General features: G+C 32.5%; 4 protein-coding genes across 7 annotated transcripts; 3 read left to right on the top strand and 1 right to left on the bottom strand.

Moving 5' to 3' along the window:
- Window positions 1–1,214: 1,214 nt before the first annotated feature.
- On the top strand, window positions 1,215–9,231 carry LOC130933384 (long-chain-alcohol oxidase FAO4A-like). Its single transcript, XM_057863282.1, has 4 exons — window positions 1,215–1,588; window positions 1,847–2,116; window positions 7,191–7,656; window positions 7,748–9,231. The coding sequence occupies exons 1-4, from the start codon at window positions 1,235–1,237 to the stop codon at window positions 9,085–9,087; spliced, it is 2,430 nt and encodes an 809-aa protein (XP_057719265.1). The 5' UTR covers window positions 1,215–1,234; the 3' UTR covers window positions 9,088–9,231.
- A 947-nt stretch (window positions 9,232–10,178) lies between these two features.
- LOC130976123 (protein MODIFYING WALL LIGNIN-2-like) lies at window positions 10,179–11,954 on the top strand. Of its 3 annotated transcripts, none has more exons than XM_057902218.1 (3): window positions 10,179–10,703; window positions 10,790–10,971; window positions 11,430–11,954. In XM_057902218.1, exons 1-3 carry the CDS (start codon window positions 10,584–10,586, stop codon window positions 11,494–11,496), a joined length of 369 nt encoding a protein of 122 aa, XP_057758201.1. In that variant the 5' UTR covers window positions 10,179–10,583; the 3' UTR covers window positions 11,497–11,954. The 3 variants fall into 3 exon arrangements, with proteins under 3 accessions (XP_057758201.1, XP_057757232.1, XP_057757916.1); XM_057901249.1 differs by having other exon boundaries at window positions 10,190–10,703; window positions 11,407–11,954; XM_057901933.1 differs by having other exon boundaries at window positions 10,203–10,703; window positions 11,443–11,954.
- Window positions 11,955–13,562: 1,608 nt separating this feature from the next.
- Window positions 13,563–18,599, top strand: LOC130944642 (uncharacterized). Of its 2 annotated transcripts, none has more exons than XM_057873076.1 (10): window positions 13,563–13,993; window positions 14,645–14,737; window positions 15,880–16,200; window positions 16,277–16,345; window positions 16,437–16,466; window positions 16,641–16,673; window positions 17,470–17,540; window positions 17,925–18,006; window positions 18,193–18,285; window positions 18,403–18,599. In XM_057873076.1, exons 3-10 carry the CDS (start codon window positions 16,057–16,059, stop codon window positions 18,448–18,450), a joined length of 570 nt encoding a protein of 189 aa, XP_057729059.1. In that variant the 5' UTR covers window positions 13,563–13,993; window positions 14,645–14,737; window positions 15,880–16,056; the 3' UTR covers window positions 18,451–18,599. The 2 variants fall into 2 exon arrangements, with proteins under 2 accessions (XP_057729059.1, XP_057729051.1); XM_057873068.1 differs by having other exon boundaries at window positions 14,639–14,737.
- Window positions 18,600–24,787: 6,188 nt separating this feature from the next.
- LOC130975716 (uncharacterized) lies at window positions 24,788–27,208 on the bottom strand. Its single transcript, XM_057900465.1, has one exon. The coding sequence runs from the start codon at window positions 27,206–27,208 to the stop codon at window positions 24,788–24,790; it is 2,421 nt and encodes an 806-aa protein (XP_057756448.1).
- Between the last annotated feature and the right edge of the window lie 258 nt (window positions 27,209–27,466).

Here is a 27,466-nt window from a genome sequence, read left to right as displayed (position 1 = left end):
ATTTTAGACAACTTAATTTTTAATAAAATATAATAAAAAATTATCCCTAAATATTTTTTGAAGTCACAATTTTTTTTATTTTTATAAAAATTAATATAGTTAAGGGACTAAATATTTTTAAATTTTAAAATATAAAAGATGATTAATTTGTCTTTTTATTTTATTAAAATATAATTTTGTCTAATATTATTCTAAAAATTTAAAGTGTCAACGAGAAAGGCTATATTGAGATTTAATTCAGGTCTTTGTTTTAATTTGTCCTAATTGAAAAACATTTAAATAATAAAAATATCTGACATTTATTATTCTATTTCTACGTTTGTATAAAATAAAAAAATATTTGAAAGATAATACAAAACCAGCTAAAGCAGTCTAAACATAAAGTTATCGTGTTTTACTTTTTTTTTTAATTATCATTTATTTTATTTTACATTTTTTAATAATTATTTGACTAATTCAACGAACAATATTAAATATAATAAATAATATATAATTGTGAATGTTACATATTTAAAATTATAAATATAAAATTAAATAAAATAACATTATGTTATTGTTATATTCATGTATTTAAAGAGTTTAATTTTAATATATTGATAATATATAATATTTTATATAATTATATAATTATATTAGATATTTTAAATTATCATTCTTACAATCAATAAAAATAAAAAATATTTAAATAATATAACTTATATAATTAAATACACATGTAATACACAGGCATCAAAATTAAATTTGTACGAAAATGGTTTGAGATATATATGTTATCAGTTACCAATTGTTTTAGAAGGTATATGTGAGTGTATTGAAGTGGAGGAGGTATTTGAAAAAGTTCTATATATAATATATACAAGAGTTCGGAGTGTTAGGAATGAGTAACTTTTGTATTTTGTAATTATTAATTAGTTATTAATAATGTTTTTAATAGTATGAGAATATATTTAATGATAAAAAATTACTCATTTTTTTAAATAGTTAAGTGCTAACCACAAAATATAAAAGTTGTTACCGCTAGACTTTTTTTATATACAAATTTGATAAGTGATATTTTCTTTATTTTTTTGTTAATAACTATTGTAATTTTGTTATTCTTAAAAAGTGACCCAAGTATGTTTATCCCTTTTCAATTTTTAATGTATGTATGATATTTTGTAATTTAGTTATTAAAGGTTATATATATGTATCTGAATTGCAAAGAGCGGCGAGCAAGTTGTAAGTGCGTGTAAGGATGGAAGAGAATGATCGGAGAAATGGTAGCTTGAGGTTGGGAATGGGAATGGGGTTGATGAAGAAAGTGCACACAGAAGATACAGTGGTTGTTGAGATTGATGCCAATGGTGATGATGATACGGATCAGATACTCCAAAGAAGAAGAAGAAGACAGAGCAGGCAGCGCCTCCTCCATGAGCTTCTAGAAGAAGACGATCACAAACTGTGCCGCCTGTCGGAGAGGCAGATGAAGTCACTGCTTGCTCTCACCGACACCATCTTGCCGTCAATAAAACCGCCGCCATCTTCTCAATCATCATCACTTTCCAACTTCTACAGCACTTCTGCTTCCATGCCTCCTACACCTCACCGTGTAACTTTTATATATCTTTTATGATCTTCTTTACATGCATAATAATAATAATGTAGAAGAAAAAGTTTAGGGGCAGCAATTTTTGTGTTTTGTAGTCATCATTTAATCATAAAAAAAATTAAATGATTTTCTATTATTAGATGTAATCTCACACCACTAAAAACATTATTGATGGTTACAAAACACAAAAATTACTGGTCCTAACACTCCTTTAATGTACAATTGTGTTTAATTATGCTTCAAATTAAATTTTTGCAGCTTGGGGTTTTGATAAGTGAGAAGCTGAAACACCCAAATACATGGCTGCTAAGGTTAACGCTGTGGCTACTATCCACATGGTTTGGGACATTCATACTCTCTGGAATTCCCAGCATCACAACCAGCTTCCCATTCTTCCACACCTTCCATCAACTTCCTCTTCACAACCGCCAACAAATCATGCAATCTTGGTCTCTCAGTTACTTTCGTCTCCTTAGGATGTTTTTTAGGACCATCAAGCTCCTTACCCTCCTTGTCTTCTTCACTCAGGTATACCATGCTATCACCTTATTATTAATTACACTTCTACATATTCATTAATTACTCTACGAAAAAGTTTAGGGACCAGCAACTTTATTAAATTCTGGCCAACATGTAACCAGCAAAAAAAAGTAAGCTATTAGATGAAATTTTATATCAATCTCATACCATTAAAATCATCATTAATAGCTATTTAATGACCACAAATCACAAAAATTGTTGTCCCCTAACTCTCCTCTTATTCCACAAATAAAATTAATAAAAATGTTTCCTTACTAAAAAAATTTCTCCAAAAATAAGCAGAATTTATCTTATTAATATTTATTAAAACAGCCACAACAATTAATAAATCTTAAATATAAAATAAATTTTGACTTTTTTTTTTTGTTTTTCTAATATTATCATAAAATTAATCTATATCTAAAGAAGAACAAATCTATATACAACTTCAAAATTTTGTAGATTTTTTAACAAAATACAACACAAAACACACTTTTAATTAAGAAAAAGAATAAGAAGCTAATTACAATTTAAGCCAATTTAAATTAATTTTTTATATTTTTAATTTTAAAATTCAAAAAATTAAAATAATAAAAAGTTATTTTTTTTTTAAAATAAATCTCTTAGTTTTTTAATTAGTTGACTCTAATTCACTACTCTCTTAGTTGGCTCCCTAACAAAACCAATAAATTAATATAATGTACTACTATTCTCTCGTGTGTTTTCTTCTTGGAGTTTTCTTTCTTCCCCACTTCATTAGTATGCCTTCAACGGTTTTTTTTTTTTTTTTGGTTCTCCTATATATGGTCACTCTGTGTTGGCATCTTGATAATCAATTCGTTCGGACATGCTATAAATTAAAGGCGTGTGCAATTAATTTTATATACATAAATAGAGAGGCATGCAAAATATATAGCTGAAAATAAATACACAGTAATAAATAGTCATGTATACATGTACGTACGCCATCTGTTCATGCAAACTTTGTTGTATGATAGGCGTGGCAATTTCATGTTTTCAGTTGTCATTGCAAACATTAAATACGAGGTCAATCTTATGATGTTTATTACTTAGTATTTAATTTTTGTTTAGTTTATTTTTATAATAAATTTAAAATATTTAAAACTTATTTATTTTTATATTTTTAACTTAAATATAATTATTTAATATTTTCAATAATTAAATATTAACTTTTAAAATGCCATAACATATACCTAAATAGAAATATGTGATCTGCCTTTGTTTACAGTACTTTGTACGTAGAATAAATAGAAGGACCCACCTTCAATTTTTTTAACACGTACGATAAAACGGTAATGTTTGAAAGATAAAAATAATTAATTTTAATTTATTTTATTTAATATTTATTTATTATAAGATATATTAAATAAAATTAAAAATAATAAATTTTAACAGTATATAACTAATATTATTTTGTTATCAAATATTTTTAACAATAAAAAAAACTTTTTAAGGTTAGAAAAATGTTTTGATAATGTCTCTCTTTACCTGATTTTACGTATTATATTTAATATTTATTTTGTAAGAAAAGAATGGCATTGATTATCATCTCTCCTAATATATTTAACAAATATTCTTACTGATACGTGTTAATAAAACTGTCATTAAAAGAAAAGGGATAGACAAGAGAAGAGTTGTAGAGAAGCAATTTAAGTAGACTAATAATTGTCTCCATCTAAGAATTTTATTTAGACTAATTAATATTAATTAATTATAAATTAATGTTCTGTACTTGTTAAGTATGATAGTGCCATTGTGTTATCTCAAAAATGGTAGCCTGTTAATTATACGTCTGATAGTTAGATAAGACAGACCTCATTATAAGTATCTCTCACTCCATCTCTACCAGCATGCATAAATGTTTATTTCTGTTTTTCTGTTTCACTTCTCGGATGATCAATTTTAAAGGACGTTGTCAACAAAAATTAAATTCCAATATTTATAATAAATTAGTAAAATTATAAAATTAAATTAAATTTCAATATTTAAAATATTTATCAAATAAATTAAATTTTTATAGTAAATGTTTTTATTATTTATTGATATAACATCATATTTTAAATAATAAATGTATTTATTTATTAAATTATATAAAATAATTAAATAAATCATATTTTTCAATTAAATTTTTTTTCAACTAAAATTTATTTTATCTCTTTTTGGAAGAAAAATATGTTGTATCCTTATAAAGTACAAGATTGAAATTAGAGCCTACATACAATTAATAAAGTCATTGACACAAAAATAAAATAAATTATCTACTAACAATTCATAAATATTTTTATTCAAAATTTAACAAAAATAAATTTATGTAACATAAGTATTTATTTGTCAAAATAAATATATATAAACACGTTTTTCAGATACAACACAGAAAATTAACGCATACAATAGAGCAAGTATACAATGTGTATAATGGGCTAATTTTTTGGCCCAATATGAATAAAAAATCAAAATTAACTATTTACTATTGTACAGGTTCGAACATTCAAGGTAAAATACATTAAACACAATACACTCATACTATCTAAAATAACTATTCGAGTATCAGAAATAATAATAAATATCTGATATCCCACTAAATCGAACATCTAATTTAAAATACTTGAAACTAATCACACAAATACACATTCATTATTCTAAAATAAGTATATGTGAATAACTTTAAATAAACATCCAATACTTTAATTTTAATTTAAAATTAATTCTATTATATATATTGTACCGTACATCTATTGACTCTCTATATTTCTTTTATATAAAAATAAAAACCAGTCCAGAACAAGAACAATACCTTTTGATGGTTAAGGAGAAAAAATAAGAAGAAAGGTGCTGCAGGCACCAATAGAGATATTGCGAGGAAGATGGTGTGTGTGTTGAGGAAGAGGCGTTGAAAAAAAAAATGAATGAGTAAATAAAACTAATTAGGTGATTTATTGGATATTTTAGATATTTTATATTTTAAGTAATATCTTAATAAAATAAAATTTTAAATTAGATTTATTTGGATAGAATTTAATTTTAAAAAAAATAATAAAATTGAATTAAATTTTGTCTTTCATACTAAAATATATTATAAAACCAATAAATTAATTCGATATTTTATTATCAATTTTTTGAATAAAAAAAAAATCTATACCATAAAATCGATTTTAGTCAAAATATAAAAGAGACATATATAATATCATTGTAACCATAGAATACGACTCCAATTAAATGCATACGTCGCTTTCGTACACTATGTACTAGAAAGTATGAGGTAGCATTCTTGGCTGGACAGCCTCTCGAATTTCATTTAAATTAATTTTAATTTTTTTATTTCTAAGACAGTAATCCAATTGAAGTGTACATGGTCCCACCAATAAACACACATAACATAAGATATTAATATTGAGTGCAGTAGTAGCTAGGTTAATTCACCCAAGGCAACCACCCACACATTGATTTTCTATTCTATGGGCATCGCACGTCCCTTTCATATAAATTTTTCAAGTAGACTCTCCTTTTCATAAGCTGGTTTTGGCAAAACTGAATTTCTGGAACCATGCATCTTAAGTTTCTCTGCCTCTTCTTAATTGTATAGTACACTGCTTCCAAATAATAAATGTTGTGTCAGTACATGAAATACTATATGGCATTAAACTATCAAAGTATCAAACCAATATTGGAAACCTCTTCCTTCCATCCCTAAGCTTCCATTTAATTTTCATGAAAGATATACATCTTCCATCAGTGCCAAAAGAAAATGTGATAAAACGGTTAACATGACAATATAATAACGTATGAATGCTAGCTACATTAAGATCATCTTGATGCATTATGCACAAAATGATATCACTTTGAGTATAGTTTTCTATTAATAGTTTCTACTTTCTACTTTGCAGACAGCTTTTAATTAAACCTAAACTGTTTACAAGAAGATAAGATATACTTACACAATAATCTTAATCTATCAAAGAAAAAGTTTACATATGGAGTGGAGGCTTAAGAGTTAAGAGTAAGTTTGAAAGAGCATCATTACATTTTTTTTATCTTCTATAATGAAAATATTATATTAGAGGATAAATATTTTTTATTAATGTTAACTAATATTTTATTTTATACTATATATTACAATTTAAAATTTAATATAAAAATATATTTATTAACTAAGTATTTATCAAAAATAATAAATTTTATTAATTAAGTAGCATTGTTCCTTCTATAATGCCCTGTGCAAGAAATGATGCAAGTGACCAAGAATATGTTATGGCTTGATCATATATACATATAGTTATAGTACTTACAAATATGTAGACCATTCTTACATACTTTAAAATATCTTCCTAACTACTAAATAATAAAATATTAAATTACTTTATAAAAGTTCAAAACATTGAAAGTATATACTTTTTATTAGCTAAGATGATATGCAATAACTCACTAGTGACTGGTGAAAGCAATATTCCCCCATTCTCCATATATTATTTATGAACTATATATATATATATATATATGATCGGTCACTAAAATCAGTCATGGGTAAAGTAATATTCCCCCATTCTCCATATATTATTTATGAACTATATATATATATATATATATATATATATATATATATGATCGGTCACTAAAATCAGTCATGGATATAAAATACATGTTGAAATTTAAATATATATTGAAAGTAAATTAAATTACACATGTATTTATATATAAATATATTGGTGGTTGATTTTAATAACTAATTTTAGTGTATATATAATATTTTTTATTATTTATGGATTTTTTGCATGGTTTCTTTCTTTTTATTTTTTATTTAAAATAAAGGGGTAAATAGTAGACAGCAAATAGACTTTCTTTTTTTTTTTTTGGTCTTGGCAAATAGACTTTCTAAAAGGACAGTGGGTTAAAGAATGTCCAAGGTCCAAATTAAAGTCCAAAAGCCATAGACATATTTTCATAAGGTAGAAGCCCATTAAAGAGATGACATATTATTATATTATGAAAGGTCCATGATCATGTCCAAAAAATGAAAAAGAAAGGTCCATGACCATGACTACTACCACCTCTTTTATTTGTGCAGGTAGATGAATCAGGAGAAAATCAATCATGGAATGCAATTGGATATAGTGGACCTGATCCTGACTTCAAATCATCAAAAGAGAATGATACTAATGTGGATGGTGAAGAAGCTATGGGACCCCTTTACAAAGGCGTTGTCCATTTGAACTCCCAAAGAAGAGAAAGCATTGCAGAGTCTCTAAGAACATTTGGGTTCTGTGTCTCGTTATTGAGTCCTAAGAAGGAAAGTAGCATATCATCTCCATCTCTATCCATTGAATGTGATGCAGTTGTTATAGGTTCCGGTTCAGGAGGTGGCGTAGTAGCCGGAGTGTTAGCAAAAGCCGGTTACAAAGTTCTTGTTTTGGAGAAAGGAGGCTATTCTGCTAGGAACAATCTTTCCCTTCTTGAAGGCCCATCCATGGATGAAATGTACCTCTCTAATGGTTTGGTTGCAACTGATGACATGTCCGTGCTAATTCTAGCAGGTAAATACGTACTAATCAAGTAACTAACTTGTGCATTAACTTGCATGTCAAGTTACAATACTTATCTAGTCACTTGATTCTCAACATGCAGGTTCCACAGTTGGTGGAGGCTCTGCAATAAACTGGTCAGCAAGCATCAAGACCCCAAAACATGTGTGCAAGGAATGGTGTGAAAAGCACGAGCTAGAGCTATTTGAGAGTGAACTATACAAAGAAGCCATGGAAGTTGTGTGTGAGAAAATGGGGGTGCAATGCGAGGTAGAGGAAGAAGGTCTGAACAATGCAGTGTTAAGAAAAGGGTGTGAAGAAATGGGATATCCAGTGACTAACATTCCAAGGAATGCGAAAAAAGATCACTATTGCGGTTGGTGCTGCTTTGGATGCAAGGATGGAAGGAAGAAAGGCACATCAGAAACATGGCTTGTTGACTTAGTTAAATCAGGTAACGGAGCAATTCTACCAAGCTGTGAGGCCATCCAAGTGCTGCATAAGAAGAAGAGAGGAGGCGCAAGAAGAATAGCAAAAGGGGTAGCCTTTCAATTTGTTGATCACAAAGGAAGCAAAGAGATTTGTGTTGTGGAGTCTAAGGTCACAATAGTTGCATGTGGAGCACTCTGCACTCCTCCATTGCTCAAGAGAAGTGGCCTCAAGAACCCCAACATAGGCAGACACCTCCACCTTCATCCCGTCGCCATGGCATGGGGCTCTTTCCCAAATACGGACACTGACACGGACACAGAAACCTCCTTCTCCTCTAAGAAGAGCTACGAAGGAGGGATTATGACAGCCATGTCAACCGTGGTGGCTGATTTTGACAAATCCGGATACGGCGCATTGATACAAACACCTGCCCTGCATCCTGGCATGTTCTCAATCCTAATGCCATGGACTTCAGGAGCAGACGTGAAAGAAAGGATGCGCAAGTTTTCAAGAACTGCTCACGTTTTCGCTCTCGCCAGGGATCAAGGATCAGGAACGGTGAAGTCAGCAAGCAACATAAGATACCAAATGAAGGACGTGGACAAAGAGAATCTAAGGAGAGGAATGGAGAAAGTGCTGAGAATATTGGCGGGTGCTGGAGCTGAAGAAATAGGCACACATCACAACAAGGGAAGGGTGTTGAATGTGAAGAAAGTTAGTTACAAGGAGTTGGAGAAGTTTGTGAGGGAAGAGAGTTCGAGAATAGTGGTTGACGATGAAATATCAACGCCGTATTGTTCGGCGCATCAGATGGGGAGTTGTAGAATGGGGAATGATCCAAAGGGTTCAGTTGTGAATCAAATGGGTGAGACATGGGAAGTTGAAGGTCTTTATGTGGCTGACACAAGTGTGTTCCCTACTGCTTTGGGTGTCAATCCAATGGTCACTGTTCAAGCCATTGCTTATTGCACTGCTCAATCTCTTCTTCAACTCCTTAAAAGAAAAATGTAATGTTTATTCTTGAGAGTTAGTTACAATCTGTTATGAAGCTATGCTGAGCTGGCACTTTTCTGTTATGAATTCTGTCGGTTAATGCTGTATAGCTCAGGTATAAATAACTATTTTTATTCAAAAATAAATTTAATTTAAGGTTAATTTTTTTTTATATAAAAAAATATTGGTATTTTTGTTAGAAATTGAATTATTTGATGTAATTACATGTGGGTGGATTTTTTAGGTGAGAAATTAACACATGGAGACGTGTTGTAATACATGGGAGAATGTGTTAAACACATGGCAACATCCCAATCAATACACAAGGAACGTGTTGAATATTTTCACAATACTGTAATACATTTTAAATATTAATATTAAAATAAAATACCAATTTCATTCCCGAATTAAAAATAATTTCTGATAGTTTAAAACTTGTTATTATTTAATTGAAAAAAGAAATGAAACCCTCCGAGATGTGACAAAAAGTTTCTTACACGTCAACAATGATGTGTAGAAACAACTGAATCGGAACCAGTTTTGGGGAAAATTCCATTCCATGCAGCTAATAGCAACTGAATTCGTCATATCAGAGTCACAGATTAGTCTAATGTTTGAATTTCACAAGCTTGTCAAAACTATTACATCAGAAAAGAAAGAAACGTTGCTTGATTGACCAGTTCATGTACCCACAAATTATCTTTATAATAATTAATTACATCTAATCTAAGAGTTAATTATTTAATAATTCATGTGACTTTTCTGCAATATAATAGATAGATAAAGTCAATACGAGTGACTGTTGAGTGTTGAATTACTCGTGTAGATTTATTTGGTGAAGTGCTTACTGGTGTAGATAGGGGGGGGGGGGGGGGGGGAAAAACCTAAAAAGCATATCCTAATCATATTCCTCGAAATTCCATTCTCCAATTTTCCAATTTTCACCGTACTTGAACGTAGCGTAAATCTGGAGGCAATCATGCCAGGAAAGAACCTCATAATTTAATTATACATAAACATATTATAAAAGTATTTAATTGTTTATAACAACTTAAAATGAAAAAGATAAAGATTATCTTGTATATATATAAATAAATAAATAAATAAATAAATAAATGGTATTTTATTATCACCGGTTTTGAGAATGGAAGATTCCTTTGAAGGAGGGACATCTCAAAGCATTGCTGAAGTTGACCATCTACAAATTGGTATATGAAAGGCTCTATATTCTTTTTTCTTTTTTAATTTATTCATATGATTCCACTCAACAAGTTACAATTTCTTGAAAGAAGGCCAATGGTAGCACAAGTCTTATTTGGAAGGAAAAAGTGTCAACCACCACAAAGGATTTGAACAACAACAACTTCATGGAAGTACCAAGTTATGTTTCTGTTCCTTGAGTACCTTATCTTACCTTAGCCTCCAACACACCACTTTTGTTCCTTCCTTATTCCCTTTTCTCAAGTCTCTTCATACAAACAACTTCGTTCTTGCAATCAACAACTTGTTCAACCATGGAAATTCCTTCTCCAAGGTGCAAATTCTCATTGATAATCATCTTCTTCATCATTTCCCTCTCCCTTGGCTTCGTTTCCTTCATCTTTTGCATAGCTGCTGAGTTAGTAAGGAATAAGGTATTGCATATAGTTCTTGATAATAATTAATAATACATGGCTTGCTCTGTTCGTTTGTTTGATACATTGATCATAACTCAACGTAGGAGGATGATCTCAGGTGGAATGGAAAGCTGTGTTATCTACCAACAAGTCCATCATTTGGATTGGGAATTGCAGCTTTGGTTACTCTCTTCATTGCTCACATAATTGGGAATACTATCATGTTCAAGAGCTCTTGTTCTTCTAAGATACCTCCTCTTGCAAAGATTCTTTGGTTCATATCATGGTAACTTCATTTTTGCACTAGTTGCTGTTACTTCACAATCACAAACTTTATTTACTATTGGCTACCTTGTACTTGATCATATCATTTTCATGTTAAAATTGAACTAATTAAAGTTGATTTCTAGACTCAAAAAGATGTGGAAAGTGGACACAGCACCAAACCAATTAACTCAAATCCAGTTGTCAAATAGCATTTTCTTTTGTCTGGTATTGGCTTTAGTTTTTTTTTTGGTTGTAAAAGGCCAAATCATTTTAGGAAACTGTGTCCCTCGGTGCCCGCCACTATTATTGCCCACACCTAGGCAAAAACAATTATTATAAATATGCAAGCTATTATTTGGCATGTTAAATATCATGAAGATCATAATAATAAAAGTATAGTTTGTGTATTTTTTATTATGCTTCATACATAAGTAAACACTTTTCCAATCTAAAGTGCAGAAATTACAAAATCAAAAGTGATGTTTGGCAGGCTCAGCTTTGGGATTGCAGTAATTTTGTTGATAGCAGCTACAAGCATGAGTAGAAGGCAGGTCTATGGAGTGGGATGGTTGAATGGTGAATGCTACTTAGTCAAAGGAGGAACATATGCTGGCTCAGCCATATTGGTCCTACTCACAATTGGTTCTATAAATGCTTCAGCATTCTCAACAAGTCAATTTCATCTTACAAACAAAATACACAAACAAATGGGGTAACATATGTTATATATACTGATGTGGAATACTCAAACACAAAGAAGCACAAAACCATACACCATATTTTTCTTGGTTTAAATCAAACAAGAGGCAAAATTCCAAGGTCAACATTGTCATCGCAAGGAAGAGGCTTCTTTTCTTTTTCAATGATTACAATTCTTTTATTATAAAAATATTTATTGTGTCTTGTATAGCAATTTAGATGAGATGGATTTACACTTCATCTAAAGATTGAGAAATGTATATTTATACAGAACAGAATAAATATACACAATTTTTTTTCTTATTTTTTAATGAAGGAAACAGGTGACATCATAGCCCCACTAGAACTAGCTTATCCAAAATGCAATGTCTCCAGAGGAATAATATTGTTTTGTTTTGTCAACTTACACAAGAAAGAGACATTTCATTTGTACACATTCTATTCTATCATTCAAACATGGCGCCTACCTCACATAAGAACTCCTCTTCTTATTGGATCCCACCAACTATCTATAGATTAATCGTTTTTGTTTTTCTGTGTAATTCATTTCATTTTATTTTTACAAACACCCAATAGTTTATTGGCGGGGCCAAAATTAAAGTTTGTACATCTTTGTATCGTGTTTAATTAGACCTTATTCCAAGTATCTAAATGACATTATTCTTCTCAAACTTTTTCATTTCTTAGTTGCACCCATCACTTTATGCAATTGCACGGGTTATTATCAGAAAAAAGTTAACAGTTCCAAGATTTGTCAAGCAAGGCAAGGAATCATAATTCACCCACGAAGAATAGGCATCATTCAAAAGACTAGCTCACAATAATAAAAATAATAATTTGAAAACTCTCTTTTACGAAAAGCTTAACTAATGGGCCATGGTCAACATTCTGAGCACAAGATTCAATTCTCAATAATGCTAACATGTTACATTTCATTTGATCACCTCTTTTGTAAATTTTCTTTTCGCAAAATGGACAAGATGTTGGTAATATTTTGAAAAATTACTTACAAATCATCATGGTTTGAGTAAAAACTGTGTGTCATATAAGCTTTGTCTGAATCGATCATTTTGAAGTTCTGAACTTTGAACCGAATATATTAGTAAGCTGCTCAGTGGTTACTCGATTATGGAACAGTTTAAAAAAAAAAATTAAGCTTCTTTATTAAAAAGAAGTTAGTGATTTCTTTTTAAATAATATTTTAGAAAGGAAAAAAATACAAAAATAGATAGATATATAGATCATAGATATAATATCCAACCGAAAAAGTAAGGGTGTTACCGCAAACCGAACCGAAAATTACAACAACCGATTTAAAAATAAAAAAAATCGGTTTTTTAAATTTTTTTTGACAAAATCGATCGGTTTGGTTCGGTTTTTAGTTGGCTCGATAGAAACCGAATCGAACATATGCATCTATTTCAATGTTTTAACCATTTTAATCTTTAAGATAATAATAAAAATTCCCAACCCATAACCATTTCAATGTTTTACTCTTATTATTTTAGTTTATTGACTATTTTGAACCTCTAATTATTGTGATTCATATTTTGCTCATTAGAAATTAAAAATCGAAAAAATCGACCGAATCAAATCGCTGTTGATTCGGTTTGGTTCAGTTCGGTTGTTGTAAAAGCAACAAACCGAACGATTGTGTGTCTGTAGGAACCAAACATATCGGTTCGGTTGGTTTTTGGTCCAAAACTAAACCAAACCGAACCGATAACACCCCACAAAAAAGAAAAGAAAAGAGAAATTCTCCAAAAATCGGACCGATCGAACCGGTTCAACCCGGAACCGGCAAAGAAAACTGTCCGGTCCAGTATGTAAAACCGCTCAAGAACCACTAAACTGGCCGGTTTACAAAAACGACGTCGTTTCCTTTGTTGAAAGGGAAAAGATTACACGCGTTATCCACTTATCCCCCCTTCTGCAACTCCTTCCTGCAGCAAATGCCCTAGCCTCCACCAATCGTCGTCGCCGTCTGTCGGAGTAGGAGATTGCTGCCGCCGTCCGTCGCACTCAAGAACTACCGTCTTCGTGCTCTCGGGCCTCTCGCCGGATCCTCCGCGTCGTGTGCTCGCATCTCGCCTCTCTCCTCTGTGCTCGGCTGCTCGCGCCTCCCTCCTCCAGTGAGTGCTCGAGCTGTGCGCGTTGGTTGCTGCTCATTGTCCGTGGTTGTCTCTGCTCGATTCTGCCTCCCAGTGTCACTCGAGTCTCATCTCAGTCACTGGCATCTCGTGGTTCGCCTGTCTCGTCTCCGGCGGCAGAAGCAACTCGTGGGGTTGTCTCTTGCTTCGTCGCCTTCCGTGGGGTGGTCGCTGACTCGCCGTCAACCGTTGGTGAGTCCCTGCACCATCGCTTCCCTGTTCTCTCTTCTCCAGATTTCCCTTCTCCCTGTATTTTTGCATGTTGCTGAAAAAATTGCTAATCAATAAATTTGCCTTGTTGCTGATCTAAATGTTGCTGTAAATCGGGACTTTACTGAGATTTGTTAAATTTGTTGCTGTAACTTGAATTTGTTGCTTCCCAGTCACAGAATCATAACAGAATGCTCAGTCAGTGCTTGGTTGATTGGCTTTGCTCACTGATTGTATTTGATGATAGATTTGCACTGCCCATGTTACTCATTCACTGTTCCTTCAGTGCTTTTTGTTGTTGTTAATCATTGTGATGAGCTTTGTTAAAATTGGGTTGAAAAATGTTAATCTTTCTTCATTTTTCATTGTTCTTAACTTCTGTTCTTATAAAAAAAATTGCAATTGGTGATCTTTTGATTTATTATATGCTTCATGTTTTTAATTTCACTCTGCTTCTAGGCTTTGAAATCAGTTTGTGATAACTGTGATCCAGTTATTTAGTTGGATAACTGATGTAATTATTGAGTTTAAGTGATTGAGTTTTTCTGTTTTCATTATTAGCAAGACATGGATAGTTTAGAATTTTCTATTTCTTTCCCTTACTTCTGAAGTTCGTTATTTCAAAAGGTTCAGTGTTGGCTGCAACTTTCAAATGGGAATTAGGAGCTGGTGAAGATAACAACATCTTCTGGGACTGAGTCTGTTGTTTCACTGCCTGATGAGAAAGTAAGATATGATTTAGAATTCCGATGTTTTTTCCATTTGGCTGGACTCAGTGAGACAACTGGGAAATATTCTTGTTTGGTCTGATTAACTAACTTCAATATTTAACCTTGTTAATCATATCTTGTACAATTCAGACAAAAGCAGGGCCTATTTTGGTTGCCATAAATTCCTTCAAGAAAATTCCTCTGTATGATAATGATAATGATTATATTAAAGCCTACAAGCATAAAAGAATTAAAAGAGCCTGTTTTGCTATACTTTTTTACTTAATTACAATAAGGTAATATTGTCTATCTTTAACTTGTGCACTGCAATTATTTTGCATATTTTGATGATAAATTAAATTTAGTTGGTGATAGTTTGTGTAGGGTTTTAAATTTGAAAGATATTTCATGATGTTTATTTATAATTTACTTATTATTTTATCATAGAACTGTTTTTCCGGTTGAACCATAATTAGACTGGTTGGACCAATAAACTAATAAACTAGTAACTAGAGCGGTTTGATGACCGGTCTAGTTTTCAAAACCTTGATTCTAGCTAATGCAACCATAAGGTGCCGTGACAATTGAGTGCTTAATTTAATTGTCACCATAACTTTCAATCACCTTCTCCCCCTCTTGGCATTTGGCAACTTATAAGAAAGCAAAATTTTAAGGTCAAAGAGGAGAAAAAACCCACTTTCGTCGAAACTAAACATTGATAGATATGGCCCATAAGATTACGAGGTGCAACAATTTATGTGATTTCAGCAAAATAGAAACCAAGCAAATGCAAATGCAGATTATATTTAGAAATAACCTTCTAATGATGCGTAAAGTTATCTATTATTTTGATGCATAAAAGAGGGCACTCGCAGATATTTATCGACATCAAATAATAGATAAGTTATGATGAATCATATTAAATATTAATTTATCTTATTGATCAGTTTATCAAGGCTTTGACCTTTGAGATATCTCTGTAAAAAAAAAAAAAAAAGCTATGAGATATCAATAAACTCTTGTACATATTTGTTTAATATTTGTATTCCTTTATATTAAGCTCTTGTATTTGATTTTACAATTATATTACATATACATCAAAATTAGTCATAATCAGTCAAACAAAGAATAAAATAGCGATTTTTTTGTTTTGGACAGGAGTTTTTTTTGGTTATACAGTATTTTTTAAATTGAGGGATGGCATGGACTTGAAGTTCCTTTTCAATGGAGCCCAATTAAGCCCAAAAGCCCAAACCATCAAAATTTGAAAAAAGCTTGTCGTCCAAAAAAGAGCGGGGGGAAATTCACAGCTTTACGGGAGCAGAGGAGAAGGCGATGGAGAAGTCGAAAATGGTTGAAGCAGGTGGCAACAACAACGATTGTTCTTCAATGGAAACGGGATTCGGAAGCAACTTCTCCGATTTGACCAAGTCCTTCAGTTTGGCCCTTCGTTCTCTCCTCACTTCTTGCTCCAACCAGGTACTCTACTCTCTCTCTTACTTTCCTCTTTTCCATCCCCAATCACAATCTCTTATTCTTTCTTTTCCATATGTAGGAATTCAATGAAGCTTTCTCAACTTTTACTGACACTGAAACACAATTTCTTCATCGTCTATTTCTTCAGGTATCACATCCTCATATTAATTCTTTCTTTGCTGTTACAACTTACAATTATGCCTCTTACTCTCACTCTTCCCTAATTCTGAACCTTTCAGCTCATCACTTCGTTGCATGAAAACATAGAGGTATGCTTATAATTTCCTGCTCTAGTTATTATGCCAGCTATGCCATTATAGACTAGACAGTTAATTGGTTAGAACGCAGTAGCTGCTTCTTTCACATAAATGTAGTTCTTTCTATACACATTACAAGAATTTTAAGAATTCCAATTATAAATGCTGTCATTCAATTTTTTACAGGAAGAGTTTAAATCAATCTGCCTTCGAACAAAGGTACAGCTGACTATCTTTCCTTTTGTTTTATTTTATGATTTCAGGAAAAAAAAAATTATAACAACTATTTTGGTTTTTTAATATTTGCTTAGTGTCATAGAGTTTGGATATAAATAGGGTTGTTGTTTATGGCTTTACCTAATGCCAAGGATCCCAACAGAGACAATGTGTGTTAGCAACCTATATTAAAGTACCAAAGTTCCAACTAGCCATAACGGTTGCCTCCAACAATTTAAAGGCTATAAATTTGTTATTTTGTTGCATATGACTATCTAAATTGTCTTATAAATGTATGAGCTTTTGCTTTGAAGATGTTCTCTTGATAAACATTTGCAACGCATACATAGTCATTGTTTCACTCAGTTCCTTATGTCAAGTGAAAGTTTTAAACTCTCTTATGTAACCTAATCGAGAGCCTAGGCGGGAGTCAGCTGGAAAAAGTTGTTAGCATGCCAATTTGGAATTTTAGATTAAAATAAAGAACTATTTTAATAGTTTAGGACAGAGCAATATGCCATTATCTGATCCATGTAATTCACTCCACCAAGAGGGATAACCAGACATGGTTTAATTGTTGCAGAAAGGTTCTTAGTTTGTTTTGACTTGAAATAGTATTGTAGTTTCTGTATTTTTTTAAACTTCTTTATGGCATGGCCTACTTTGGGCGTGAAATACATTGGGCTATTGCTACCCTTACAATCTGGCTCGTTGTATAAGGCTTAAATGTGCACGCAGCCGCACATGCAATTCTCTCATTTGCTAGTTATTCTGTCATTCAGTTTCATCTTTCATGTAGGTAGGAGCCACCCTCGATGCAGTTGAGGAAGTCATAGAAGAAAGAGATCTCGATCCCTTATTTTCAGAGAGGTATTGTCTGTTTTTGCCTATAACTGAAGTAGCTTTTATAGGATGCATATATTTTTTATATATATTTAAAAGTTAAAATCATGTTATGCTTCAATTTAACAATTAGTGAAGCTTAAGTTGATTTAAGAAGTCTTCAATGTCATTTAAGTTCTCTACGTGCTAGTCTTATCGACATTTTTGCTTATTCTAGTAGAGGGTTTGCCTTAAGATTTGGGGATTATGATGTTTTTTTCCCCATAAGATATTTAGTCAATTTGCATTCATATCTTAACATTCGTTCGCCGTTGCAATTACAATTTTTCTATTATTATTTTTCACTTGAACTCGATAGAAGCATTGATACAAATGCACTTGAACTCAATAGAAGCATTGATACAAATGCAGGAGTAACATAATGGATGTTGCTGAGGATCTGTCTGCGGCAAAGAAGAATGAAATTCAACATCTAAAGGAGATGGTGCAGTTGGTAAGTGTACTGTCGGTGTCACTTTATGTGGAATGGTGAATTGACTAGGGACAAATTATCATTTTCAAATTCTAAAACATGATTCTGTGTTTTGTTTTTGGTCAGGAATAAGGTTGGAAGTTTACACCTTTTTCTCCCTTTGGCCTTGTATCCACTTTCTCTAATCACCATTTGCTATTTTATTAGGGAGAGGAAAAGAATCAAATGCTTCGATCACGATTACAACTCCTTAGGGAAGGCAGACAAGTCTCGTCTGGTGCTTTCCAAGCTGTTGAGAAGGTTGAAATTTTCTTACTTTTATAGATCTTACTATTTTGATTTTATAGGGGAGATTTTGTGGTTGACATGTTGCCTTCTTTTTTTTTTTTGCATGGGTATTTATTGTGTACTTAGCAGTTCAGAAGCATGAATTTGAGCTATGGTGCTAACATCAGTGACAAGTGATGGGATCCATGACATGATGTATAAACTATGTTTCATCCTCTTGTAGATCATTCCTACAAGGTTGTGTAGTTTTTTTGAAGATTCAAATATTCAATGTTAGCAAAGTACCTTTCTATAGAATCATTACAAGTACTTAAATCACTTCACAATGCTTGGAAGTTTAGTAAACAATCAACCAGTTTTTCTTATCCATCTGACATTATTTCATCTAAAAATTCCATACGATCTTGTCATGTATGGGCTTTACTATTGATTAAGAAGCGGAGCATGCAACCCACAAAAATATCTTATCTTTTTTGTATTCTGCTGTGAAGTTATTGTCTGCGTATAGTGCGATCTTTGTTTTATGAAATCCTAGATTTCCTTCCCTGCAATCTTGCACTCACGTGGCACACTCAATTGGTCTTCTTTAAAAGGACCTTATGCATTAAGTGGCAGGGTGTATGATGATGACGATGATGGATTCCTAATTTGTACTTTGTACTTTGAAATGCAAGGACATGATTCTGACCCAAAAAAGTGAAACAAAAAATGAATGGACATGATGAACGTCATTGCTTTGCATATTTATGGATGAGTATGCGTTAACATTTTTAAATTGTGTTGGTACATGAATGCTTTCATACTTATCTGTATTCACATTAATATATTAGTAAAATTTTCAATAGTTAAAATCACTATAACACTAATATTTTTGAAACATTTGCAATGTTTCCAATATACTATCAATACACAATACGAATTCGGAAATAATTTTTTTCTATCAAAGATACCTGAAGATGTATAATGATGTGAGTAATATTAAAGACACTTAAACATATGATTTTAATAAAACTATTTTCATAAATATTTGAAAATTTTAGAATAACAAACTAATTAGTTTTTAACTAAATTTATTAGTTAAATAATCAATTAATTTGTCTGCGGTTAGTCAAATTTATGGTTATTGACACACGATGAATTCTTACGAAAATTATTAATCTTAGAGTCAAGTATTCTTTTGTTACCTAATATTTAAACTAAGTTTTAGTTTTGTCCTTGAGTTTTTTTTTTTTCATTAAAGATAGGGAGACTCGAACCCAACCACTTCTTAGTTGAGTATGAGGAGACTATGTCATTGGAGTTATAACCTATTGGCAATTTTGTCCTTGAGCTTAAAATGTCTTATTGTTACAAATATATTATTTTGTCCTATTTTAATTTCTTGACAAAAATAAAAAATTTTAAAATTACCATTTTTCATTCTTTATCATTTTTTTTCTAGGAAGTGAAATTTAGTATTAAACGTGACAGAAGAATAATTCTTTAAAATAAATAAAATGATAAAAAATTATTAAGAATTAAAATATTTTATCTGGAATTTATTGGAACTAATTTGAGTGTATCCTAGAGGAAATATATATAACAAAAATCACTGTTACGGCTGCACTAGGATTATTGCATCATTGCATGCATCTGCGTGAAGTGAAAGATAAACTAATTAAAAAGCTTGGTCATCCATGACTCATTTTTATTTCAGTATCCAACAAATTAAACATGAAAACTTAGGACCATATACTATTGTTGCAACGTTTTTCAGACGCTGCACCTTTTCTTCCTTAATTTCAAATAAAGACAATTACCCTTTAATTTGAACAACAACCAATTCCCAACTAATTCTTCCAACCTCTCATGCATGATCTTATGCATTATATATGCATGCATGCATGATACATTGCATGCATCATGATAAACCAATCAATCATCACATCATCATCATGTACATTGTTTTAAACCACAAGTATAGTTATACACCATACATACACACATTTAGACTCAGATAAATTGATGGACAAGATACAATTATTTCGATTCTTAAATGTTAAATTAGGCTCTGGAAGATATATATAAATTTATAATATGGATAACCCCTGTCAACCCTATGAATAATAAATTAAATAAAAGCTTTTCCTAAAAAGAAAGGAAGTGTTATTAATTATATATCTTGTTATTTACAATTTATGCCATTTTTTCTTAAAAATTAAAAGCAGACCAGGTATATATTTGACGTTATTAAAAGTAATTTTATTTGAATAATTGAGATTTCATAAAAATTTAACGTTTTTAGCTCTGATTACTACTAGCTTGTTAAGAGAGAGAAAAAGAAAAGAATATGTATCATTTCAATCGACAAATATGTTTTGATTTGTATTTAATAATATTATATAAAAGTATAGAAGTTGATAAATTTAAACATTGATAAAAAATTTATCGTAGTACCACAGCTCTAAGTTTAATATTTGTCCAAGCTTCAAACCCCACATACATAGGACCTAATAAGTTAAGTGGATAATGGTCAAAAATAGTTATTCAATGTCTAAACTCTCCAGCTGCCACATGCCTAATTCTGAACAACACTCATATATTTATAAAGAGAAATTTTTCAACCTAATTAATATATATAATAATATAGAGATATAGATATTTCTTTTTTCTCGTTTCATCATCTGCCTAGTTCTTTGACATTCAAATAATTGAATATTATTCAACTCCATATATCCATCTTAAACCATTTTATTTTTAACAAGAAACAATATGATATATAATAATTGACTTCTTAATAGAGTTCATTCCATGATTTAAAATCTAGAACCTTGACCATAATGCAATTTTATTAATTAGGATAAAAATGATGAAACAAAAGTCACTCTTTATCAATATTTTTGACAAATATATTTACCGAACAAAATATTGTGGATAAGCTAAGCTAAGAATAGAATCATTGTATGTATATAGCTGTCACGGATTTGAAATTTATGTACCTCCAAACCATATATATCTTTCAACATCTTAAAATTAATACACAACAGCACAAATAAACATAGGTGAGACACTTGTGCTCTTGTTATGAGAGATGAATAACTGAGTCAGCAATTTTGGCAAAGCTAACACTTAAAAATTTATGAACAAGTCTAAACTATGAACCTGTTTTTTTCAGCTCTTGTAAAAAGGTGTTGAATTCTTAGGAAAGTGACGTGTGATTGAAATCCAACCACTTCATGAAGCTGCAAAATGTGGCCATGTGTAACTGCATTGTGGAAATAACAATAGACAAACTTCGTTTTCTCTTGATCTTCTGCTAGATTATGATTTACTCCATCTTAACATTTCAAGTATAAACGTCAAAATTTCACGTCAGATACAAATATATATTAATAAAAGATATTGAATCTTGTTATATTTACATCGTTTATAAATATTATTTTTATATTAGTATTTTCTTAACTTCTTCTTTGTTTTCTTAATTAAAATATAATTTAAATATATAATTAATTAATAACTATATTTTTATAGATGTGTCAAAGTGTTTGATGTATAACTGAATTAATAAAATTAGCTAGGCTTCAAAATATTTTTAAACCAATTATTCAACAACGTTATAATGTGCTTTTTTTTCCGAACATATTCTTCTATTTTTTTCTCTTATATATAGTAAAAATATTAAACACAGAAATTTTTATGCATAATACAAAAAATTTAATAAATTTTTGTGTTATATATAAAATTTTTTATATTATATTCATAAAGTTATATATTATATATAAAATTTTTTGTACTATGTATTTTTGTATTTTTGTATTTTTGTAATATAATTTTTATAAAAAAAATATAAAGACAAAAAATCACGTGATAAATGTACGTATTTTATTTAATCAAATTTATATTATTTTAGTTAAACTTAATTAATAAAAATATTTATACATATAATATCACCGTAACTGAATAAGGTTATTGAAAGATATATAGCATTAAAAATTTATAATTTTTTATTTTAATGTTTTAAAAACTAAAATGTATGTGTCGTAATTTATCATTTAAGTCTTGTTCGACTTTTTCTTATCTTTATCTTCTAACTAACCTCATCAAACTAGGTATACCAAGTTTGTTGCAAATTAAATATTGATATCTCAGCAGTTACCTTTTTGAAAATTGAAAGTGACTTAGAATTCAGCATGTTTGTTTATGAGTTATCATTAGAGTATAATGACAAAATTGAAGATTCAATCTGTACGAGTGTTAATGATAGTAGAAAGTATTGGAAAAGATGCCAAAAAGTTGATATGAAAGTTAATTGTCTTGATCGATTGAAAATTATATATAACTGAAATATTATCTAGTTTTCAATTTCGTTTTCTTTACTTCTTTTTTTTTTATTAATTTTCTTTTCATCAATATCTGATTCATGAAATGTTTAAGGATATATATCGTTGAGTGAAAATTGTAAATAAATTAAACAACTAAAATACTTTATGATTTATTTTTAAGGTTGATTTAAGTATTCATAATTATTACTGAGGTATATATATATATATATATATATATATATATAAGCTCATCAAAACTCGGATTGTACCTATTTTTCAAATGGTATCTGTATATTTAATTAATAAATTCAAATAATTGAGTTGAATCTGATATTTTTATTGTTACTGTTACGGTCCAATCAAATAAAGATTCCATCTAAATACTATTTCTGATTCAAGAATGTCTGAGAACACTTTGACCTTAAAAAGAGATACTTAGATTATTTGAATCTTAATCTTTAAATTTTTTGGACTCATATCAATTTGAATATGAGAGTCTCTAACAGATATTTTTACCAATTAATTCGAAATAAAGCACTTGACTAGGTAATTCCTAACACAACAATTATTATTAGAAAAAATATAGGATATTAATATATTATTTATTAATTTATTATTAATATATTTATAAAGATATTTTTATTAAATATAATTATAAAAAAATATTTTATTATACATATTTATAAAAATATTTTTATTAAACACAGTTATAAATAAGAATTGATAGAAATTGAGAGAAATACTGTTGGTAACGTAACGGGATTATTATTATTATTATTATTATTATTATTATTATTATTATTATTATTATTCAGTTTTGATGACGAAGCATTTATGCCAGATGTCTATATCTGCAATGCTTTCTTCATTAAATTTGCAGCAAAATTGGTATTGAATAATTTTCTTTTGGCCCTTTCATCATTTTCATTGATGCATGCTTGTTTGCGGTGCCGTGGTTTGATTATACAGAAATTAGTGATTCAAATTCAGGACTTTCAAATGGATGATGAGTTGTGCATCCTCAATAAGTGCAATGCTAGAGTGAAAATTTTAGACTTTGGAGACAAGTGAACGATAGAATTAATATATAAAAAAAATTCAGATTCAAGTTAGGAACTGATACTGTAAAGAAAAAGAATAGGAAACAATACTTTTTTTTTAACAATGTAATTTATTTTTTTTTTAGATATAAAAGTTACTAGTATATTAATGAAATTAGTAAAGTGATTAAAATGAGTAATTATTGTTATGAAAATTATTTTTTAACTTAACATTAATAGATTCCATTCTAATAATTAATGTTCTTAGTCCATATAAAAAATCAAAAGTGAATACTTATTTGAAAACTGATACATTAATATTAGGGTAAAAAACCATAATAAGCCAACTGGCTCAAAAAATTACGTAAATACGCCAAAGCAAAAATCGTTTCAGCAATAAGCCAGATCGTATTTTTATATAATTCGAACCAGGTTGGTTCGAACTCTATTTCTTAGTAAATCGAACCAGGTGAGTTCGAATTAGGGTTTTTTTCTTGGTACTAAATCGAACCAGCCTGGTTCGAATTAGGAATGAAGGTAATTCGAACCAAGGTGGTTCGAATTATAGAGAGAGAAGGTTTGCATGTAATTCGAACCGGGCTGGTTCGAATTACACCAATCATAGTTCGAACCAGGCCGGTTCGAACTATGTGTGAGACTGACTGAGCTGTGTATCTATGGACGAGGCAGATCCGAATCGGCTAAAGAGATGCGGCCTATGTCGCCAACCCGGACACAGTTTAATAAGAAAAAATAAACGCAAAACTGTTTCAAGATTCATTGATCATACAAAATGAATGTCCCAGAACAGAAATAAAAAAAAACATAGGTAAACAGACTATAACATAAAAAAAAAAGTACAAACCACTATCATACATGATTGAACTTTAAAGAAAAAAATACATAACAGCATGCATACTAGCAAGATGCGCACTAATGTAGATAATGCTAACACTAACAACATGCATACTAATGGTGTCCTGTCTGAGACGAGCCTCCAACCTGTGGGCAACTACGTCGCGTGTGTCCGGGTTGGCGACATAGGCCGCACCTCTTTGGCCGATTCGGATCCGCCTCGTCCATATTCGTCTGTATCCTAGTGGATCTAGGACGACCCTCTCTGGCACGCCTCATGGCAGGGTCTGGAATCACCGTGGGCCCGTCGTAAGGTGGCTAGAAGCCCTCCGGGATGGGAGGTGTGAATCCCATCCGATACACATTGAAGACCGAGCTAATCTGATAGACGCTGTGAACGTAAGAGGTCCAGGTGACCCGTGAGTATGCACAGCACGCAAGTGCGTGCTGACACGGGAAATGAAGAGCCTGGAAGTACCCGCAGTCACATGTCCGAGAGGCAAGTGATACTCTGTAAGTACCCAAGGAGAAAGAACCAGTCGGAGTTGTCTCTGCTACAGTGAACTCGGAGTTATCCCGGTCATACAGCGTCACCGTGAAGCACCTGGCCGTCTTCATGTTGGCCTCAATACACTTCACCAAATGCTGACTGAATTGTTGTCCTGTTCCCATCTGGGCCTCAGCCTCTCTCCCCTTGCGAACAAACAGTTCCGCAAGCCTACAATATGTTGCCTTCACCAGGGATGCTACAGGGAGATTTCTGACCCCCTTCAGGATAGAGTTCACACACTCGGAGATGTTCGTCGTCATGTGACCGAATCTCCGCCCCTCATCACGATGCTGAGTCCACAACGAGTAATCAATCCGGTTCGCCCATTCACACATCGCCGGATCTTCAGATCGCAGGATATCAAACCAGTAATCAAATTCAACCTCGGTCTTCGCATACGCCGCGTTCACTAGTAGCCTCCTAGCGTCTTTGCCCTTGAAGGTTAGGGCAAAATTAGCCGCTACGTGTCGTATGCAGAATGCACGGTACGCAGATGGAGGTAGCCAACCGCCGTCAGGAGCCTCAAGCGCAGCCTTGATGCCGTTGTGCCTGTCCGATATAACCAGCAGACCGGGCTGCGGGGTCACGTGCTGTCGAAGGTGCGAGAGAAAGAATGTCCAGGACTCCGCATTCTCACCCTCTACTAGTGCGAATGCCACAGGTAGAATGTTGGAGTTCCCATCCTGTGCAATCGCGATGAGCAACGTTCCCCCATACTTCCCATACAAATGTGTGCCGTCAATGCTGATTAGCGGCTTGCAATGACGGAATGCCTCGATGCAGGGCGGGAAAGTCCAGAAAAGTCTGTGGAAGTACGCTTGAGATTCGTCCACCTGTCCTCCAACTCGAACCGGGCTCGTCTTCAGGACCGCAACACTCCCAGGCATCGTCAGCTGGACACCCAAGACCCACCTAGGCAGGTCGTTGTAGGACTCATCCCAGTCACCGTATATGAGGGCAATAGATTTCTGCTTCGCCATCCAAACCCTCCGGTAAGTCGGCTTAAAACCAAAGTGCGCTGCCGTGGCGTTCAGGAGCACCTTGATGCTCACGGATGCATCGGCCCTAACCATTGGCATAATGAACGCGGAAATCACATGATAATCCAAACTCCTGTGGTCACTCGAGATGGATGTGGCCAGGCAAGTGTGAGGTCCATTGTACCGTTTGACCTCCCAAATGCCCTTGCGCTTCCGGAGACTCAGTCGAATCAACCATGTGCACCCATTCCCAAACTCCGAACACTTGCCCACATACCGGCGGTGATCGGACTCCACCACCTTGTACTGTACCCCTCGCCGGATGCTGTAAGTCTTCACACTTAAAAGGGCCTCATCTTTATCCTGGAATTGCTGACCAACCTGGAACTCTGTCAGACCAGTAGTCCCTTCCGCATCTCTAGCTCCGAATCCAACAGCGTGCCCTAAAACCCCCTCATGTCTCATGGCGTCCAAGTCCAACGAGGAAAAATGTGGTGGATACTGCTGTGTGCCAGAGCTAGAACCACCTACCTCCAATGCAGGCCCAGTCGCTCCAATATCATCAGCGCTATCATCGTCAATCATATCCGGCTCGACGTCATCCTCGTCTTCATCGTCCAAAAAACCGTCTCCTACGCCAACAGGTGCAACTCCCAGTAAAGCGTTCGGCAAATTTTCCCTTTCCACTACCTCGTCGCCTTCGGTGGCATTGAGGTCAACAGCGAAAGATGGGGAGGCGACATGTTGGACCACTGGTTCGTACACAGGGACGGACGAGGAAGCAACGGCAGGCCGGGAACTAGAACCTGCTGCATTCGCTATAGTGTTCGTATTCATGTTCGAACCGCCGGAGCTGGATACAACATCAACCAGCCGGGCCAACAACTCCCGTGTCCTCACCTCCGGAAACTGCCGCCGACAGAGATACATTACTTGCAAGTCCGCATCATTATTAATCGTGAAGCAATCATACTTCACCGTATTCTGTAGCACCGTGACTGGAATGCGATAGAAAAACTTCTTTACCCGCTTCGCACCCTCCAGACCGAGCTTCATTAGTACAGCGCTAACAAGGTCATCGTAACTCGTCGTAGATGTTATGACAATACATAGAGGATTCTTATCTGTGAACTTTACTCCGGAACGAGTTTTTCTATTAACAGATCCTCTGTGGTGCACCAAAACCACAAAACTCTCCTCACTAGCCATCCTACTCCCTCTAATGAGACTAACTCACGTTTGGAACCATATATATACAGTCAGTCTCACACATAGTTCGAACCGGCCTGGTTCGAACTATGATTGGTGTAATTCGAACCAGCCCGGTTCGAATTACATGCAAACCTTCTCTCTCTATAATTCGAACCACCTTGGTTCGAATTACCTTCATTCCTAATTCGAACCAGTCTGGTTCGATTTAGTACCAAGAAAAAAACCCTAATTCGAACTCACCTGGTTCGATTTACT

This window comes from Arachis stenosperma, chromosome 1 (assembly GCF_014773155.1).
Source record: "Arachis stenosperma cultivar V10309 chromosome 1, arast.V10309.gnm1.PFL2, whole genome shotgun sequence".
Taxonomy (NCBI): Eukaryota; Viridiplantae; Streptophyta; class Magnoliopsida; order Fabales; family Fabaceae; genus Arachis; species Arachis stenosperma.
The sequence above is the reverse complement of the archived record's forward strand: the minus strand, read 5'-3'. Positions and strand labels throughout refer to the sequence as shown.